This window comes from Euprymna scolopes, chromosome 17, assembly GCF_053919585.1.
Source record: "Euprymna scolopes isolate OS-2025 chromosome 17, ASM5391958v1, whole genome shotgun sequence".
Classification (NCBI taxonomy): domain Eukaryota; kingdom Metazoa; phylum Mollusca; class Cephalopoda; order Sepiida; family Sepiolidae; genus Euprymna; species Euprymna scolopes.
Window position 1 is genome coordinate 108270766 of NC_136498.1, and position 21777 is coordinate 108292542.

General features: G+C 29.3%; 1 protein-coding gene across 1 annotated transcript in view; it reads right to left on the minus strand.

Moving 5' to 3' along the window:
• Window positions 1-21777, minus strand: part of LOC145296866 (zinc-regulated GTPase metalloprotein activator 1-like) — a 269322-nt gene that overhangs the window by 154078 nt on the left and 93467 nt on the right. Inside the window, exons 6-7 of the mRNA XM_080143000.1 lie at window positions 7325-7384; window positions 4350-4387 (exon numbers count right to left, since the gene is read on the minus strand). Of these exons, the coding sequence (XP_079999126.1) occupies window positions 4350-4387; window positions 7325-7384 (98 nt within the window). The remainder of the gene's footprint in view (window positions 1-4349; window positions 4388-7324; window positions 7385-21777) is intronic.

Below are 21777 nucleotides of genomic sequence, written 5' to 3' on the forward strand. Positions count from 1 at the left end.
TAATTCAGTGAATAATTTTTTTCAGATAATTTTTAGATAGCGATTTATTTAAACTATTATAAGTGACTAAATTATAATTTTCAATCGCCATGGTTAAAACTAAGGAACACAGCGAAGACGTCAGGAAGCTTGTTGTAGCATGCCATACCAATGGGGAGGGCTATGATAAGATTTCAAAGAAGCTAAACCTTCCCAAATCCACTGTTAGAGCCATAATAAACAAGTTCAAATCGCAAGGCCACGTTATGAGTTTAGAGGGTAGAGGGAGAAAAAGGATTCTTTCCCCAAGAGATGAACGGAAAATTGTTCGACAAGTAAAACAAAACCCAAGGATCTCTGTTGGGGAGATTGTTGATGAACAGAGCACCTCTGGAGTGAATGTATCGCGACATACAGTTGGTAGAGTTTTGAAGAGAGCTGGTTTAAAAGCATGTCGTCCGAGAAAGACTCCCTTATTGAAGCCTATGCACCTGAAAGCAAGGCTAGCCTTTGCAAAACGTCATATTGATAAAGATGTTGCATTCTGGAAACGTGTTCTATGGACTGACGAAACGAAAATAGAGTTATTTGGCCATAATAAAGTGTCTTATATTTACAGAAAATCTGGCGAAGCTTTCCTGCCTAAGAACACCATACCCACAGTGAAGCACGGTGGAGGCAGTTTGATGTTTTGGGGATCCTTTGCTGCCTCTGGACCAGGGCGACTTGTTAAGGTCACAGGTAGCATAAAAAAGGAAGATTATGTTAAAATATTGGATGAAAACCTGAAAGACTCTGCTAAAGAGCTCTCACTTGGTCGTCGTTGGTGGTTCATGCAAGATAATGACCCAAAGCATTCGGCTAAACTGACTAAGAAATGGCTTGAGGACAATCATATTAATGTTTTGGAGTGGCCATCACAAAGCCCAGACCTTAATCCAATTGAAAATTTATGGAGAACATTAAAATTGAGGGTAATGCAAAGGAAGCCTAAGAATCTTATTCAATTGGAGGATTATTGTCAGGAAGAGTGGGCTAAAATTACTACTGAAGAGTGCAACAACTTGGTTGTAAACTATGAAAAGCGACTGAGGAAGGTAATCAAGGCCAAAGGCTATACAATTGATTATTAAATAAATCGTGCCAATAATTTTGAACAAGGGTTTTTTGCAATTATGTTTGTTGTTCCTTTGTTATTTATTTTTTCTAAAATCCGATTGCTGCATCGGAAAGGCCAGTTAAAAATACATAATATACTTTGTTATTTTCTTTAATTTAATCCCTTTTTTAGAATTTATTAGACAAAATTTAACTTTTATTTTACCGTGCCAATAAATATGATCATCACTGTATATACATAATATATATATATACATACATACTATATATATACATACATAATATATATACACATAATATATATATATATACATAATATATATATACACATAATATATATATATTATGTATATATATATATATACATAATATATATATACATATACATAATATATATATACACATAATATATATATATATACATAATATATATATACATACATAATATATATATATACATATACATAATATATATATACATATACATAATATATATATACATATACATAATATATATATACACATACATAATATATATATACACATACATAATATATATATACACATAATATATATATATATATATACATAATATATATATACATAATATATATATACATACATAATATACATATATATATATATACACACACATGATATATATATATACATATATATACACACACATAATATATATATATATACACACATAATATATATATATATATATATATACACATAATATATATATATACACACATAATATATATATATATATATATATATATATATATACACACACATAATATATATATATATATATATATATATATATATATTTTTTTTTTTTTTTTTTTTTCAGAAATTAAAGTTTACAAAATGAAATTTTTTTAAACTCTAAGTGTATATATAAATATTAATACTAATATTTGTAGGAAAATCTTAACCAGATTCAATATTTCAGATAGAGCATCGGTATATGAAAAAAAATTCTTCCAAATTTTCGCTTTTTTCCATTCATTCATATTCATACATAGGAGGAAAATATATTGATAATATAAAAATATATACTAGTGTATATAGATTTATTGATCAATTTGAAACAAGGGAATACAATACAGTGTGTAGGAGTTGTCAAAGTTTTTTATGCTAGGCATTTCGAAGCCTAATGCTTCTCATCAGAAATCATCGGATTTTCACAAGGTTAGTATCGTTTTGAAGCTCGACCCTTTGGACAACAAATATCGAAAAATTGACTTAAAACATTAATTCCTTCACTCTCAACTAGGCACTTTTCCCCAAGGAGGGGTCGCTTTTTTGCCGATATTTTCAAAAGTCATTCCCTCTTTTCGATTGACTAGCCTTAATTTAAACTTTTGCCACTTTAGGTTTGGCGATAGACGCAACGGCAAAGATATCACGTTTTTTCCCCCTCCCATTCTTTTCCTTCTTTGCGGTACGGGTTCGAGCCTGCCCGCCTACTATCACTTTTTTTTCTTTTTTTTTTCTTTTTTTGCTCAACACACACCTCCAAACACTTGGGCAATGCCGAGCACCCAGGCTAGTCTATAATATAAACCTCAAACGTCAGTGTGTATGTTTGTATGTCTCGCTAAAACTTTCGACACACATGACTAACACTGACAAAATTGGTCTCATTTGAAAGCTACGTCTCTTGGCCGATAAATATAAAAAAAATGACCAAAAACATTCATTCTTTCATCGTCATCCAGACCATTTTTTACAAAGAGGGGGTCACTTTTTTCATCAAAAATTTTGCAAGTCATCATACACTTTGCGATAACTAAGCTTAATTTGAACGGCGGCGACGTTGTATATCACGATGGGCACAGCAACTAAACTGTTTGCTTTTATTTTTCATTTCCTTTTCCTCTTAGCGTTACAGGTTCGAGCCTGCCTGCCTGTTTACTGCTTTTCTTTTTTTTTTTTTTTTTCGCTCGCACGAGTACTCGCTACTATTTACTTTTTTCATAGAAGGTTGGTTAATTTTTTTTTTTTTTTTTTTTAAACATTTTTTTTAGGACTCCATTGATCAATACCTCCACTAACATATCATACAAGAATATCAGGCTGCTCAGCGTTACCCAGTTATAAAATGTGCTTACACCATCGTCTTCCGAGAAGGATGGGTGCAGATGATATATATTTAAAAAATTAAGAAATAGGATGCACTTTTTTAAAAATATCATCATTAAGTGATTATTAAAATTGGAAATTTAAGAACGACAAGACTATGTAATTCATTTTCTTTAAAAAAACATATTTATTTACTTTTTAAAATATGAAACAAGCTTTTATCTCGGTCGAGACTTTTTCAATCGATTTCTTTTTGGTAATCATTTTTTTTTCTCTTGGAAATATAAAAACCTCTCTAGTACCCTATGCCTTTCCAGTAGTCCATTCGGATGTTAAAATTGGACAGTTTGTAAATCAGCTGCGTGTTTGCACTTAAAAAGACTTTGGGATTAAGCTATGTTTGAAAAAAACATTTTAACTATTCTAATTAGCTGTAATTTAACAAGTAACGTCATCTCTGACCAAGTTTCTGTCTATCACTCTCATCCTCTCTCATTATACATGATCTGACTTCCCCACCCCCATTTTATTCTGTATGGCGTCTCACTCCCACACTCTTTCTCTCCATAGTTATTAACAGCCAAAAGTTAAGTATAAAGGTATGTATAGTCCACTATTTACGTCAACAAAATGAAATATCATCACAGGTAGTATTACTATTTAGCCATAGCAAGAAAGAAATGACAATGTCTTAGTGGTTAACAACGCAAACTTAAAACCTAAATGTGCCAAGTTCGAATCCAGTTTGTTCCATCTAAACACATTCACTTAAGATGTTGGCAACCTTCATGTGGTCCCTCCCCTAAGTATCTTATGCCTTTCTTAAAAAACAACTCTAACTAGAAAACTATCGGACAAACCAATGTCAACAATAGAATCAACTAATTCATACCCAATCAATGAATGACCTTAGCTGGAGAGAGAGAAAGAGAGAGAGAGAGAGAGAGAAGTGGTGAGATAGCTAACAGAAAAGGACAACTTTACAATTTAGTCTTTAGTGTTTGTTTTTTTTTTGTTTTTTGTTTTTTTTAATCAAACTGGTTTTACAAACTCACATTTCCTTGAGTCAAATAATCTAACCCGAGCTTAGTCGATGACCCAACGGGTATCGTTCATTTCACGTAATTAAAAATACTGATTACTTATTCACGTACCTGCATGCTGTACTTTGCATCAACCACAGTTATTATACCTGAAAAAGAAAAAATAATTAGGGGAAAATTGTTTTTTTTTTAAAGGAAAATTAAGTGGATTTTTTGCTTTTTCGGAAAATTAAAAAGAAAAAATCATGGCTGTTCTGATCCTTTTTATAAAATCGTATGAAATAATATCCATGATATTTGTATTAAGTCGGTGCAAAACTTTTTGCCGTTTTGTCGAAGGGGCGTTTTAAACGATTGTAATTTATTTTTAATAGTGTTATTACTTACTAACATATCTTGATTGATTTATAACTTTTTTTCAGATTATTAAAGTGTCATTCATATTTTTCTGCATACGGCATAATCACGTTGGCACACTGGTTCCCGCTGGATCACCAAAGTTAAGCCTCGTTGAACCTGGTCACTACTAAATGGGTGATCATTTCGGACTTTCAGGTGCTATATGTGCTCTCCGCTTATCTCGGCATTGTTTCCAGTCATCCTGGACTTCTCCTTGCCACTGGACTCAAGCAGTGCTGATTCAGGAGAAGTGTGGTTGGGATTGCGCAACCCTTGCCACACAATTACATGTGCAGCTGTCCTTATAGGGAGTATCATTTGTCTTTTAAGACTGAACGGAGGCATCGATAATTCATATTTTTCTGCAATCTTTTCACCCATGTTGACTCGAAAATGATCTTCTTTAGTCAATAGAAAAAGAGTCATCTTCCATCATGATAATGCTCGTCCCTTTTTTTTTTTTTTATTATTCAGTTTTCACCCCAAACAAGCCACAGTGCCACTTTGAAGTATGGGGCTACTATCAGGGACATAAGTTGCAGGGATATTATGAAGGGAGTTGAGCAGCAAGATGTCTGTTCACATTACACTTGAACTTCTGCATGTCAGTACAGTTGGGAAAACAGAATTAAGGAAGGCAGTTTCAAAGTCTAGCAGTTCTGAGGAAGAAACTATGTAAGTAGAAGGCTTTCTTGCACCTTAGTGATCTCTACTTTGAAGGGGTGGGATTTAGCTGCATGTCGGGTTTGTCGGGGGTATTTACGTCAAGGGGGTATAACTGTTCGTCAGAGCGTTCACCATTAAAATACTTGTAGAAGAGAAGCTGAAGTTTAGATGACAGTTCAGGACCTATCAAGTTGGCGACTCTCTTTTAAACTTTGTCCAGAAGTAAGAGACTAGTAGCAGATGCACCAGCCCAAATGTGACAACAGTACTCCATACATGGGCGAATGGTGGCCTTATAGAGGTACAGGATAATTTCAGGCATAAAGCCCACTTAGGGAAATGTGGTTGGGAAATTTTGCTCCATCTTGCATATTCTCCTGATCTAACTCCCTCGGATTACCACATTTCAAGAATTACAAAACCATTTAGATAGCCTTAGATTAAAATCACAAGAGATTAAACATTCATAGTATGTTGGTGCAAAAATAATGTCGTTTTTTAATGCTCAACTTCATGTCCAAAAAACGACATCGTTTTGCACCAACCTAATATTTGACATCAAAACCTAAAGAATTTTACAAACGATGCATTTATGTTGACAGATGGAATTCAATTTATAGATAACAAAGGTTGTTATAAATAAAGATTTTCCAAAACACGTAGTTTTTCATTTTCAGATGAAATTTAAAATCGTCAAAAACTTGTGCACCGACCTGTTAATGCATCTATATCCATGATATTAGCCTCAGGGTTTATTAATTTGAATATTAGTTTTTAAAAGAACCGTTTGTTAACAAACATCTGATTTAGATTTTAATATAAGTATTAGTCTATTCTAATCTTTTTGGAGAACTGGATTTTCACGATATTAAAAAAAAGTTGTTTTTTTTCTAACTATGCTTTCATAAGAATTCAAGTTAAAATAGACGCAAGTAATTAATAACATTAAAACCAATTTTCTAAACAATAAAAAGGTTGGTATTGAAACCTTAAAAAATTATATTATCGTTACGAATAAAGATTTTCAAAAATACATTTTTTTTACCAACTGGATCTGAACATCATTTTTAAAAACCCATATTCTTTTTACAAAATTTTATTTTCAAATTTCTTCAATAATCTACTAATACTTAATTAAAATAAATGAAATATTAACAGGCTATACAAATAAATTTACTGAAATATTAACACGCTATACAAATTAATATACTGAAATATTAACACGCTATACAAATTAATATATTGAAATATTAACACGCTATACAAATTAATATATTGAAATATTAACACGCTATACAAATTAATATATTGAAATATTAACACGCTATACAAATATATTGAAATATTAACACACTATACAAATTAATATATTGAAATATTAGCACACTATACAAATTAATATATTGAAATATTAATACGCTATACAAATTAATATATTGAAATATTAATACGCTATACAAATTAATATATTGAAATATTAACACACTATACAAATTAATATATTGAAATATTAACACACTATACAAATTAATATATTGAAATATTAGCACACTATACAAATTAAAATATTGAAATATTAACACACTATACAAATTAATATATTGAAATATAGCACACTATACAAATTAATATATTGAAATATTAACACTATACAAATTAATATATTGAAATATTAGCACACTATACAAATTAATATATTGAAATATTAACACACTATACAAATTAATATATTGAAATATTAACACGCTATAGAAATATATTGAAATACTATTTCATTTCAAATGGAAAAATGAATGTTGTGAGTTAAGACCTATTGTGCTGCTTTTACATTATCATCATCATCATCATCATCATAATGTTATTGTTATAGTTATTATCATTAAATGAAATGTATTAATTTAAAAGAAATATATAATGAAGGATACAATTTTTCTTATACTGCTATATGCAAGATATTGTTTTACTTTACTGAGCTAATACTGATTAATCCTTTTGGTACATATATAAAATCCAATACTTACCATCTAAGTAAATATCACTGCATAATTCTTCATCCAACCAGAACATGGAAGCTATTGGTCCTATAAAGAAAATACAATAACACTGAATAAAACAGTGTTTATAGCAAAATTATTCTATATCAAGATTCTAAGCTATGTCGAGTTTTGTTGCTTTTCTTGTGATAGTTATATTTGGTATGTGTTACTTCCCCTGGGAGTTTAGGAATAATTGTCTCCCTTACAATTGAATAGTTATTCCATATTTTAGAGACATGTATGAATACACACACACACACACACACACACATGCTATATTTATTTATACAAACATTATTGGCTACATGTGTGCATACATGTTTCCACAGTGTCACTTTTCCAGAGAAACAGCATCATCATCCCTTGTTTTTCTTAAGCCATAGAAAACGAGGCATGATGCTGCTGTTTCATTGAAAAAAGTCACAGCAGAAACATGTATGCACCTATGTAGCCAATAATGTTTGCATAAATAAATCTATATATCTATAAAAGTGAAATTGTGTGTGTACATTTCCCTACCAAGCTACTCTGTCGATTTTCAGTTTACAGACTAGAGATTTGAAATAAGGGGTATTCAGATTTGAAATAAGGGGTATTCAGATTTGAAATAAGGGGTATTCAGATTTGAGAAAATCTTTTTAATCGATTTTCGGCCAGAAATTTGGCTGTCAAGGGGGTCAAAGTTCAACGATTTGACATTTGAAAACTCTATCAAACTCCTCTGCCAATTTTAGATCTAAACACTTGAAATTTTAGATGTAGGTTACTTGGACATGAATCAAATTTTTTAATCTGATTTGAGCCCAAAACAATAAAGTTTAAGGGGTTAAAATTGGGGTCAAAGTTTTTAAAAAATTTGACCTCTGTGGTCTCTACCAAATTACTCAGCTAATTTTTGGTCTAAACATTTGAAATTTTACATAAAGTGCATTAAGACATACGGCAAGCTTTTTAATTGATTTTTGGACAAAAATTTGGCTGCCAAGCAGTCTAAGTTCAAAAGATTTGACCTTTGCAGTCTTTAACAAACTATTCAGCCAATTTTGGGTCTAAACATTTGAAATTTTATATAAAGGGTATTCAGACATGCAGCAAGCTTTTTAATCAGTTTATGGGCAAAAATTTGGTTGCCAAGAGGTCAAAGTTGAAAGAGTTGACCTTTGAAGACTATCAAACTCCTCTGCCAATTTTTGGTCTAAACACTTGAAATTTTAGATGTAGGCTACATGGACAGGAGTCAAACTTTTAATATACATATATATATATATATATATATATATATATATATATATATATATATGCACATAAAGTTATGAACAGTACATGGAGCCTGGGCAAAGCCGGGCTGAAGTGCTAGTATACTATAATTACGCTGTTTATTCATCGAGCGTTTCTTGATAAACACAAGTGTTTCAGTGGATTTACACCAAGGAAACTACAACTATACGACCATTACACACATGCATATTCTTTGTTTATATATTAATATTTCCTTAATAATTATATATAAAACAGTTATTCATGAACAGTTCTAGAGATATTTCCATAAAGATTAATCATATCATCTTTATTAAGTCTTCAAAGAATTTTTAGTTCATTTAGCAGACAGCATTTTCTGACATTTTACCACAACATTTTATGAAAACATTTTGCCACAACATTTTCTGACAACATTTTACCACAACATTTTATGAAAAAATTTTACAACATTTTGTGAAAACATTTTACCACAAAAATTTATGACAACATTTTGCCACAAAATTTTATGACAACATTTTGCCACAACATTTTCTGACAACATTTTGCCACAACATTTTATGACAGCATTTTGCCACAAGGTCTTATGACAACATTTTGCCACATTTTATGACAACATTTTGCCACATTTTATGACAACATTTTGCCACAATATTTTATGACAACATTTTGCCACAACATTTTATGACAACATTTTATGACAACATTTTGCCACAATATTTTATGATATTTTGCCACAACATTTTATGACAACATTTTGCCACAATATTTTATGACATTTTGCCACAACATTTTATGACAACATTTTGCCACAATATTTTATGACATTTTGCCACAATATTTTATGACATTTTGCCACAATATTTTATGACATTTTGCCGCAACATTTTATGACAACATTTTGCCACAATATTTTATGACAATATTTTAGCTAAATAGAAAAGAAAATGATGCTAGTTTTTAGTGTTACATATCTTGGAATCTTATAAAACATGGTTTGCAACAAAGAAAAAAAAATAAGCGCTGAACCAAAGATGACAATTTTAAAGAACTAAATTAATGCTTCCACATCTGGCGAGCTGCCATTCAGGTTACTTTATTTTTCCTTCAAATCAACTTAGAAATCTAGTGGAGACAATGATCTCCTCTCTTTCCGACAGCCCTTCTCTCACATAAGAGATGTTGTTAGTCTTTCCCTACTCAAGTATTATTTCCACAAAAGGTGCTTGTAAGACACTCACAGCAAGAACTCATTTTCTATCACAATTATGAAGAATTTTTCCTTCGTCCCCCTCAAATGGAATTTTCATGGACAGAGTTTCTTTCCCAGAAATTTCAATCTGCAGAACACCTTAACATGAGATTGCTTCCTTGGGGGCTACAAGATAACCATTTATCCACTGTAAACAAATACTTAAAACGTTCCCATAGTTAATCAAATTTTGTTCATTCCGTTTCTCATTTTCAATCCTCTTTTAATATTGTTCATCATTCAACTGACAATAGGAACTCAATGCCGCATCCAATTATTACCTTTGACTGTGCGTGAGTTAAAAACAGAATTTTCCACATTAGATTAAGTGAAAAAAAAAGAAAGGAATTTTTCATTAGAAGTTAAGCTAACGTGTACAGGACGCTACGTGATGGCAGGAAGTTAAGGTGACAAATAGCTGTGATGTAAACATAAGAATCAAGATGAGAATAGTAGTTATAATAATTCATCATATTAATCTCTTTATCTACTGAAGATTATTGCGGAAACAAATATATTATCAAATGATATTACATATATATAAATGTGTGTGTGTGGGGGGGGGAAGAGATTTTAGATAATATGGATATGAATCGATGTAGAAAAATAAGAATGCATAAACGAAGACAAAATATAAGAAAAGAAATCACAACATATATTGGTTTTCACTTAACCTTATCATTAATTTTTATATGTATGTATATATATATATATATATATATCTATATATATATATATATATATATATATATATGTGTGTGTGTGTGTAATACATAAAATTATCGAAATTCCAATCGCAGCAAAAACCATTTTTAACATTTCAGTATTTCGTAATATTTGCAAATATTGTAGAGATGCCTTTTCATATTATTTTTTCTGCAGATTTTTATAGTGCAATAAAACCTTTACAAAAATTTAAAAAAAAAAAAAAAAAAAAAATCAGTGTTTGTTTTTCTTCTTTCAAAAAGAATTTTAGTTTAATTTTTTCGTGGTTTGCATTTTGTCATGTACAGAGAATGGATGCACGTTGAGAAAGGCAAAAGAAAACTCAAAAGAAAGAGAAAGGCAATGAGAGTAATGGCAGAAAGAATGTAAAGTCAGCACAAGAGCTTGCATATGTCAAAACCTGCCATAGTTATATGGAATAAGTCAGAGAGAGTTGCAACCTTGGTTGAAATGGGTGTTCCTAATGATGCAGGTATGAACAGCACTGAAAGGGAGAAACAGACCAAATATTAAGGTCTCACGTATGATATGAAAAGAAACTGGAATCTTAGGGAGGTATCAATCATACTAGTTATTATAGATGCCACAGGGCTTATGAAAAAGAACCTGAAGTCCTACCTAACTAATATTCCTGGTGAACCAAGTGCAAAAGAGGTCCAGACAATCGCACTTAAGGGAACAACGAGGATACTAAAAACAGCTCTCGGTTGGTTTCAGTAAAAAGCAGGGGAATGTTGGCGGCTGATTTGGCTGCCCCATACGCAACGTTATAATCTTCAAAGGAAGAAAATTAAAAGAAAAAAAACAAAAACAAATAAATAAATGTGTAAAAATAATATTAAAACCGGAAATTTCCGTCTACGGTTAGATTAAGTTAAAAATAGAAGTAATCTGATGTGTACAGGAAAGAAGTCAAGATTACAAACAAAGTGAGTTAGATCCTGGCTCTTGAGTGTCCATTGTGAACAGGCATCTTTTTGCAAAGTCTTTTAATTTTACTATGATATTCATATTGTGAATGGTATTATTATTTTGTTTATTTATAAGGAATGAATGGTATTATTATTTTGTTTATTTATAAGGAATGAATGGTATTATTATTTTGTTTATTTATAAGGAATGAATGGTATTATTATTTTGTTTATTTATAAGGAATGAATGGTATTATTATTTTGTTTATTTATAAGAAATGAATGGTATTATTATTTTGTTTATTTATAAGGAATGAATGGTATTATTATTTTGTTTATTTATAAGGAATGAATGGTATTATTATTTTGTTTATTTATAAGGAATGAATGTTATTATTATTTTGTTTATTTATAAGGAATGAATGGTATTATTATTTTGTTTATAAGGAATGAATGGTATTATTATTTTGTTTATTTATAAGGAATGAATGGTATTATTATTTTGTTTATTTATAAGGAATGAATGGTATTATTATTTTGTTTATTTATAAGGAATGAATGGTATTATTATTTTGTTTATTTATAAGGAATGAATGTTATTATTATTTTGTTTATTTATAAGGAATGAATGGTATTATTATTTTGTTTATAAGGAATGAATGGTATTATTATTTTGTTTATTTATAAGAAATGAATGGTATTATTATTTTGTTTATTTATAAGAAATGAATGGTATTATTATTTTGTTTATTTATAAGGAATGAATGGTATTATTATTTTGTTTATTTATAAGGAATGAATGGTATTATTATTTTGTTTATTTATAAGGAATGAATGTTATAATTATTTTGTTTATTTATGAGAAATGAATGGTATTATTATTTTGTTTATTTATAAGGAATGAATGGTATTATTATTTTGTTTATTAATAAGAAATGAATGGTATTATTATTTTGTTTATTTATAAGAAATGAATGGTATTATTATTTTGTTTATTTATAAGAAATGAATGGTATTATTATTTTGTTTATTTATAAGAAATGAATGGTATGGTCTAAAGAGGTTTTTCTCTCATATTCTTTCCTTATATATCTGATGATTAGGGCTGTGACAACAGCAGATTCTTTTCATTTTTTTTGGCTCTCGAGTATATATATGTTAATATCTTACATGTTTTTATAGACTGATGTGGTTCTCAGTTGATTGACTGTGTCTAACTGTATCGGATATAAACTCGAGAGCCAGAAGAATGAAAAGAATATGCTGTTGTCACAGCCCTACTGATGATATAGTAAAGATATGTCATTTTTATTCCTCGTTTTTTATTTAATTGCTGCTCTTAACAGTGTTGAGCTTTCTTTATCTTGATAAGTTTATTTTTTTAAAGGTCTTTTCTTCGATAACTTCATTGTAAGGAATGACCACACACGTGTGTGTGTGTGTGTGTGCGCGTGTATATATATATATTAGCAGGCCGTCCATTAAGACCAAATATAAGAGAAACACAACATATATTTTGATTAATGCACATTTTATATTTATTATTATATTGGACCCAATGTATAGTAATGATTTAAAAAGTTTTAAAAAATGACTCATGCACCACAAGGGAGAATCGAAACCAAAATGTTTAGCTTACGATTTACTTTTTCCCTTGACGTAATGCGTGAGATATGCAGACATGTTGCCTGCAAGGCTAAAAATTAAAACATCAACCAATAGCTATTACGTTATGCATGCATATTTGTAATACTGTCATTCGACCTTCACCTGTAAAATTCCATTTTTCTCAATTTTCACACTTTTTCACCATTTTCCCTGGCTAAAACCTTAATATAAAATTTCGCATAGGTTCAAATACCCTATATATTAAGTTTCATGTCTGTAGATCAAAATTAACAAGGAGCTTGCTAGGCAAATATTACGCAAGTATAAATCATGTAGAATATCTGCATGAATATAATTACACGTAATAGTTAACTAAAGATGATCATCCCATAAGAAAACAAAAAAAAAAGAAAAAACTAATAAGGAATTAATTAAAATGAATATTTAAAAGAATATGCAAATTAGCTAGATCTTTTACAGATAAATGCAATTCCACGATCCATATATAACAAAGTTGTGTTTTCTTTTTAAATAAATGGAAAAAAGGATTTTTACTATGAATATCAATACAAAAATAAAATTTATAGGAGTATAGATTATATATATATATATATATATATATATATATATATATATATATATATATATATATACATAAATATATATACATGTATATATATATATATATATTTATGTATATATATATTTATATATATTATATTTATGTATATATATATATATATATATTTATGTATATATATATATATATATTTATGTATATATATATATATATATTTATGTATATATATATTTATATATATTATATTTATGTATATATATATATTTATGTATATATATATATATATATTTATGTATATATATATATGTATATATATATATTTATGTATATATATATATATATTTATGTATATATATATATAAATATAAATATATATTTATGTATATATATATATATTTATGTATATATATATATTTATGTATATATATATATATATATTTATGTATATATATATATATATTTATGTATATATATATATATATTTATGTATATATATATATATATTTATGTATATATATATATATATATATATATATATATATACATACATAAATATATGTATATATATATATTTATGTATATATATATATATATATACATAAATATATGTATATATATATTTATGTATATATATATATATATACATAAATATATGTATATATATATTTATGTATATATATATATATATACATAAATATATGTATATATATATTTATGTATATATATGTATATATATATATATTTATGTATATATATATTTATGTATATATATATATATATATTTATGTATATATATATATATATTTATGTATATATATATATATTTATGTATATATATATATATATATTTATGTATATATATATATATATATATATATTTATATATATATATTTATATATATATATATATCTTTATATATATATATATATCTTTATATATATATATATATCTTTATATATATATATATATCTTTATATATATATATATTTATATATATATATATATTTATATATATATATTTATATATATACTAGACCACCCGTGACCCGTTGGGTCAGTACGTTATATTAGCTATGGAATTCATGTATGAGCGTGACACTTGTGGCATAAAGAAAATAGTTTTTTTTTACATAACAGAAGCATTTCTATGAAAGTATATTAAAATGAAAAAAGAATATAGATAGATTTCTATGAGTCGTTCTGTTTATTATAATTGTTATTTTTTTTTTTAATTACAGTTACTGAATTATAAGTGGTTGGTCATACTTATAGGTAAATATGCACTGAACAGGTATCATAATCCTTATTATAGTTAAATTCAAATTTTGATATATCATCTTTTAAATGAAATTGTTAGTTGAAAGTACAGAATAATAAAAAAAAACACTCTCCACATGTTAATAATGGCTTTTTAAATAGAAAATGAAAATAAAATGTAACTTTTTTCATTTAATTTAAGCAAACATTCAGTACCCATTGTGTAAAGGAAAACACTATTTAATGTAATAGAAATGTGTGCATTTACCGATTCAGCTTTCCGTTTGGAAATGTAAGCAGACGACTTTAAAAAACATGGGAAGAAGAAAAAGAATTTTTTTTGTAATAACGCCCTCTAGTAAAAAGGTCTGCATTAGTTAAGGGGGATAACTCTATCCAGTTTTACATCGCTGCCTTTTTCTCTCTCTCACACATACACGTAACTATTTCTCGCGTACGTAACGAAAACAGAGGGAGTAGGAGTGTTGAAATCTATTAGAGGGAAAGTGAGAGGTGTTTTCTTTCCATAAATTGTATAGGGTAATATTTCATATTATCAATAGATTCATAGATAAATAGATTTTATAATATATATTATAATTATCTATGAATCTATGTATTATTTGTATATATAAATAACTATTTGATCAAATTAAATTAAATTGTTTGTATTAAAAGCGATATAAAAATTCCGGAATTGGAATAACGGATTGCAGACGTTGCTATTAACGCATGCGCAACCGGATGTTGAAAACCGGAAATCTGATTGCAAACATACAAGATCCATAGACTTTTAGTATTATATAGATATATACATAAATATATGTATATATATATATATATTTATATATATATATATATACATAAATATATGTATATATATATATATGTATATATATATATATATATATATATATATGACATTATTAACTTTATATCAGATCATGTGTGTGTTTCCCTTGCATCAACAGAACTTCAATATTTTCAGATTAAATTATTTTTTATTGAAATAAAAATTTCAACAGGGTAAAAATAAAACAATTATTATTATTATTATTAATTTTCAATTATACTATCAAATTCACCAGCATGCACTTTGTTCTTTTGTTTTTTTTTTAATTATTTTTTACGAATTAATGTTTAATTAAAATAGAAATGTTCTCTTCTTCCCATTGGTCATATTATTGTATCTATATTAGATAAAATGTACGGCTCTGAGTCCTGGAAAATTTACCGCCACCAATTACGACTCCTCGAGCGTTTTCATCAGTGCTGTCTCCGCACTATTCTCAACGTCCACTGGAGTGACTATGTCCCCAATGTTGAGGTCATCGAGCGGGCAGATATCACCAGCATCGAGGCCATGCAGCTGAAGTCACAGCGATCTACTCTCGCTGCTGACTGCGTTACCTGGCGACATACTGCCCACCAGGCTGTTGCCTCCTTTGAGATCTCCCGCACAGAGAATCTGAGGGAGAAGCACTGCGGGAGAAAGATTCGGGAAGCCTCAGCAGCCACACCTGACGTGACTTTTGACTGCAGCTGCTGTGGCCAAAACATCTTGCAACGCATCGGGCTCGTCAGCCACAAGTGTGCCTGCAGTCGACATGGAAAACCCCCTTCATAAAATCTTCATTTGTGAAGTACTGCCAAGAAGATTAGATAAAATGCCAGATACTTTTCATAAGTTAATAATAATAAACAAATTAAAACCCAATGCTATTAACTCACTAATTAATCAAATAACAAGAAAACAACGCAAAGACGGTCAGAGTTCAAACCAGCTGAAACATTTGTATTTGAGTATTAAAATAAGTTACCGAAATATTTCTTTAAACGCAACATGTTCAAAGGGAGATAACTGTCATAATTTATAAAGTCAATTCTCTCCCTTGCATTATGAACTAAACTGTCTTGTAGATATTGTTCCTATTTACAATGCCTCTCCACGGGACAGAGTTAGACACCAGGGTCGTTTTTTAACGTGGAGAAAAGGAACAAAAATAAACAATTGTCTTAGTCGTGAAGGATTTCTCCTCCACTGACAGAGAACAAGAAATTGAAGTGCAGCATCTGAAGAACAGATACTACACTTTTAGGCATTTATTTGCTCCCTCACTGAGCAAATTAGGCACAAGGCCGATTTTTAAAGTGAGGAGTCAAGGGGAAATGGGGACCAACTCCCCGGGGAGTAGGGGAGCTGGATAGTGACAATTGGTATGAAGGGTTGCCCCTTCATTGACCAAGGTCTTATATGTGGGGTTGCCTCCACATACGGTCTTTGCTTGCAGTATCTGCCAGAACAGATACTACACTTTGATCTTGTCCCGAATGTTTATTCTATCAAATTATTCTAAAATTGGGCTGCTATTAAATTACTGATACATTGGACCCTGAGGAAATTCCTTCATCTAACGCTATTATGTAAAAGCGAATGATAATATTTCTCTTGAAATAATATATGTATGTATGCTTGAAATAATAAATGTATATTTGATTTAATGATATGAGGAAAAAATATTGTCTTTTCCTCCATAAAGATAGCTGTGATTTTCAGCTAAATATTCTTTCGTTTTTTTTTTAATTAATTAGTCACAATAAATCAAAGCTAAAAGCCATTCGAGGTTTAAGGTTAATGAGACGGATAGATTGACAGTTAATGATGATTTGGTTTGCTTTACGGCATATCAACTTTTTTGTTTTATTTTACCTCAGTCGAAGTTCTCAGAAATCAAGGGGCCCACAACCTGGGGCTAACACTTGACCTCTATATGAGATACATAGATATTCGAATGTTCCATTTAAGTTCTTTATCTCTCAAGCACTGAGTTAGTAAAGAAATTGAGAACATAATTTTTCTCTCCCCAATTAACCATTTTCATATGTTGCAGTATATCTTTTGTTCTAATATCTTGGTCTTACTAAATTCCAGGACAAGAATTTATCTAGTCTGTTGGAGTATCCAGCTTTGTGCTATTACTTGAGGTAATATCATTTGGAAAATGTGCGCCATTCCTCAATGCAGAATAAAATTGTCAAATATAATTCTGTAGGTGGCGTAATTATTTATGCTCCTAGAATATATTGCTCTCAGGAAGCATTCACTTCGAAAAGATTACTCTTCGAAAATACATCCAAGCTGGGAAAAGATTCCAACAATCCTCAAAACCACAAACCCATAGAATTAGTTTGGTGTAATTTTTTTAAATTTAAATCAACCAATCAAAAGGACTGTAATAAAACATGACATTACTTCATCAACCAATGAAAGTTCACATTTCAGTCATGCAATTTCTGACACAACATTTGTTATGTACTTATTTTTTACCACTTTTTCGTACCTCTTTGGATTGTAAAACAACCCCAACTAGAGTTACTTCCCTTAGAACAATCAGTACAAATTTCAAATAACCGTAATTAGATAGAGTCTTCAACAAAAAACAAAAAGTAAAATCTCCAACTGGTACCTTTATATTGCACAAATAAAAATATGAATGGGGAACACAAAACGATTTCTGTCAAGGGAGCTAACTCTTCGGATGTTTTTAGTATGAATTACGTACCTTAGATTTGAGTAGATTATACTTTATCCAAATCTTTGTGTGGCTACCTCGCGTGTGTCTGAGTATTTCTCACGACTACGTGCCTTAAACATATTCTTTTTTTGGATAACCTTTACGGAGATGGTCCCAACGTCCGCCTCGTTCTGAGCTCAGGGAGAGGCCGTCTGACGTAGGCGGTATCGAGGCAGAAGATTACCCCTTCAATAAAGTGCCCAGTTGTTAACTTAAGGAGAAAAAAACCCGTTCCAATAATTAGAATTTTTATTTTTTTTATTTTAAACAGTTCAAATAATTAGAATTTTACAAAATAAAAACTTCAAATAATTAGAATTTTACAAAATAAACAGTTCAAATTTTTGATAATTCAACAGTTCAAATAATTGGAATTTTACAAAATAAACAGTTCAAATAATTAGAATTTAAAAACAAAAAAGCAGTCCACATGATTAGAATAGTTCCACGTAGTTAGTTAACCCTGTAAAATTCTGTGATTTGTCTCACAATATTTGTAAAAGCATCTGTCTGTGACATATCGCATATTTTAGGGTTAGGGTAATTTTTTGCCTCGACATCACCTACGTCAGACGGCCTCTCCCCAAACTCAGAACGAGGCAGACGTCGGGACCATCTCCGAAAAGAATAACCATTTTTTAATTATTATTTATTACTATCTGGCTTTGCAAAGTTCCCGACTTGAAACAGTAATTTAAAATAATAAACACTTAATTGATGTAAACTGCTAAGTATTAATATTCTGGTAATTTCAATACAAATTTATTTATTTTTTAAACATGACCGTAAGAAAAGGGACAGAAGAAAGAAATTAAGTTACCTTTTCACTTCCAATTTAGAAATAGATTATTTGTTAAAAATCAAACTGATTCCTCTAAACAAAAGGAACATTTGAACGAAAATGTTAAAAATTTGTCTGTAGGTACGGGCAAAATTGGCCGAAAAAAAACACACCTATGCTTTTAAAAGAGGTTTATCATAATAATTTTTTTTTTTTTTTTTTAGTTTACGTTTTAATTTTGATTGTGTTTGAAAGATTAAAGTTAATCTATAAAAGGAAAAAATGTATAATTTAACAAAAAAAAAAAAAAAATGTGGAGCGACAAATGTTAAAAAAAAAAAAAAAAAAATTCATTTGAGTTTCAAGTCCAAAGAAATCGAATTTTACGGTTTTCTGAATAAATTTCAATGACAATGAGTAAGTTAAAATCTTAAGATATGAAATAAAAGAGAATTTTCATACTTGTTTCAACTAAAAACTGCATAATCACCTCCCCGCTCAAAAAGAAAAAAAAAAAAAAAAGTGACTCCACTGATTTTCACAAGTACGGATCACGCAAATTGTAATAATTTCGTTTAATTAATTTTGCGTAATAAAAAAGAAAATGCTATTTAATCAAAATAAATTTTTTAATGTACACAAGTAAAAATAGACTTTTTATCTAAAAAAAGTTCCATGTTTAACTTGATATAAGTAATACTCTAAAATTATTGATGACGTTTGTTTATTAATGTTTTCCCTTGGAATTTGAAATAAAGCTTTTGTAAAATGTTGTTCGAAAAGTCAAATTTACATTACTCGATTTATTCATAAATTTTATTATTCATTCAAAAATAGGCTAAAACAATTCCTTATTAATAACTAGCCTGGGTGCCCGGCGTTGCCCGGGTGTTTGTAGGTGTGTGTTGAGCAAATTTTTAAAAAAAGTGGTAGTAGGTAGGCGGGCTCAAACCTGTACCACGAAGGAGGAGAAGAATGTGAAAAAGAAAAATGTGACGTTTTTGCTGTTGCGCCCATTGCCAAACCGGAAGTGACGAATGTTTAAATTAAGGCTAGCCAATCGAAAAGAGGGGATGACTTTCCAAAATATCGGCGAAAAAAAGCGACTCCTCCCCGTAGAAAACTGACCAGTTGAGGGTGAAGGAATTAATGTTTTTAGCCAATTTTTCGATATTTGTCGTCCGAAGGGTTGAGCTTCAAAAGGATACCAATCTCGTGAAAATTCGTCGCCTTTGTTGAAAGTTTTAGGCAGACATACAAACATACATACATTTAAACAGACAGGTGAGATTTATATTATAGAAGATTAAATAGAATTAAAATTTGAAAGAAAATGATTATTTACTAATGAAAATTATGAACTTACATTTTATTTTCTCGACCTTCTGTCTACTAACATTTCTTCAAATTAATCATTAGTAGAAATTATACCATTTTTTTTTTTTTTTTCTTAGTGACCTCAATTTTTTCATTTTTTTTATTTATTTTTTTCTTTTTTTAAATTTTATTTTAAAGATTTTCCACGTTGATGCATATAAAGGAAATATTTAAATACTATGTTCAAACTTTTCCCGGAGACTGCTAACATTAAAATCACATGAAATATGTTTTTTGTGAAAATACACTTGAAGAAGGTCAGAGGTTACATCGGTTGAAACGTTGTGAGAATAACAACCAAGATGAGAACAGTAGTTCAAAAAATCCAAATTAATATTTTATAATTATTTGTATATAATTATCTATATACCTATAGAGTTGAAGTTTTTTTTCTAGCACTGACATTGATATTAAAAGCCTACTTTTCCTATTGCTATTTATTGGTTTGCCCACAAAAGCAAAATGTGACACAAGGTCGTTTTTAATGCGGGGGGGGGGAGAACCAGCTCCCCAAAAAGGGGCACTCTGGAAGTAGGCAAAAATAAAAATTGCCTTAGTATAGCTGGGTCCCCCCCATTGACTAAGGACAAATTAACAAGTGTAGCATCAGAACAGATACTACACTGTGATCTTATCTACATAGTTTATTTTCTCATGAAAAATTATACAATTAAATTAAAATTCAAGAAATAAAAGCAAAAAATCACAATCGTAAACAAACTCAGGCACAGGGCCCTATAAGAAATTGGGGAGGGTACAGGTTTTTTGTGACTTCGGTAAATGTGTAAGAATGCTGACTTTGGAGTCTTACTCTTAACTGGCAACATTTGCCACAATACCGCATTCACTCTGTACCAGATACTTTTTCTATTTAAAAATTATTAAAACAGACTTCTTAATATACTCAGTCATTGATATGCGAGCAATTACATGAAGGTTAACTAATTTGCATTTTCCTTTGAAAAACGTTATTCAATTTTTATGGTTTCTTATAAAATGATTGGTTTCATTTCACTATTACACTGAATTCTATTTATGCATAGTTTCTACATTCTGTATAACTGTGTAGAACTTAAGATGAAAACGTTCTAGCACACACACACACACACACAC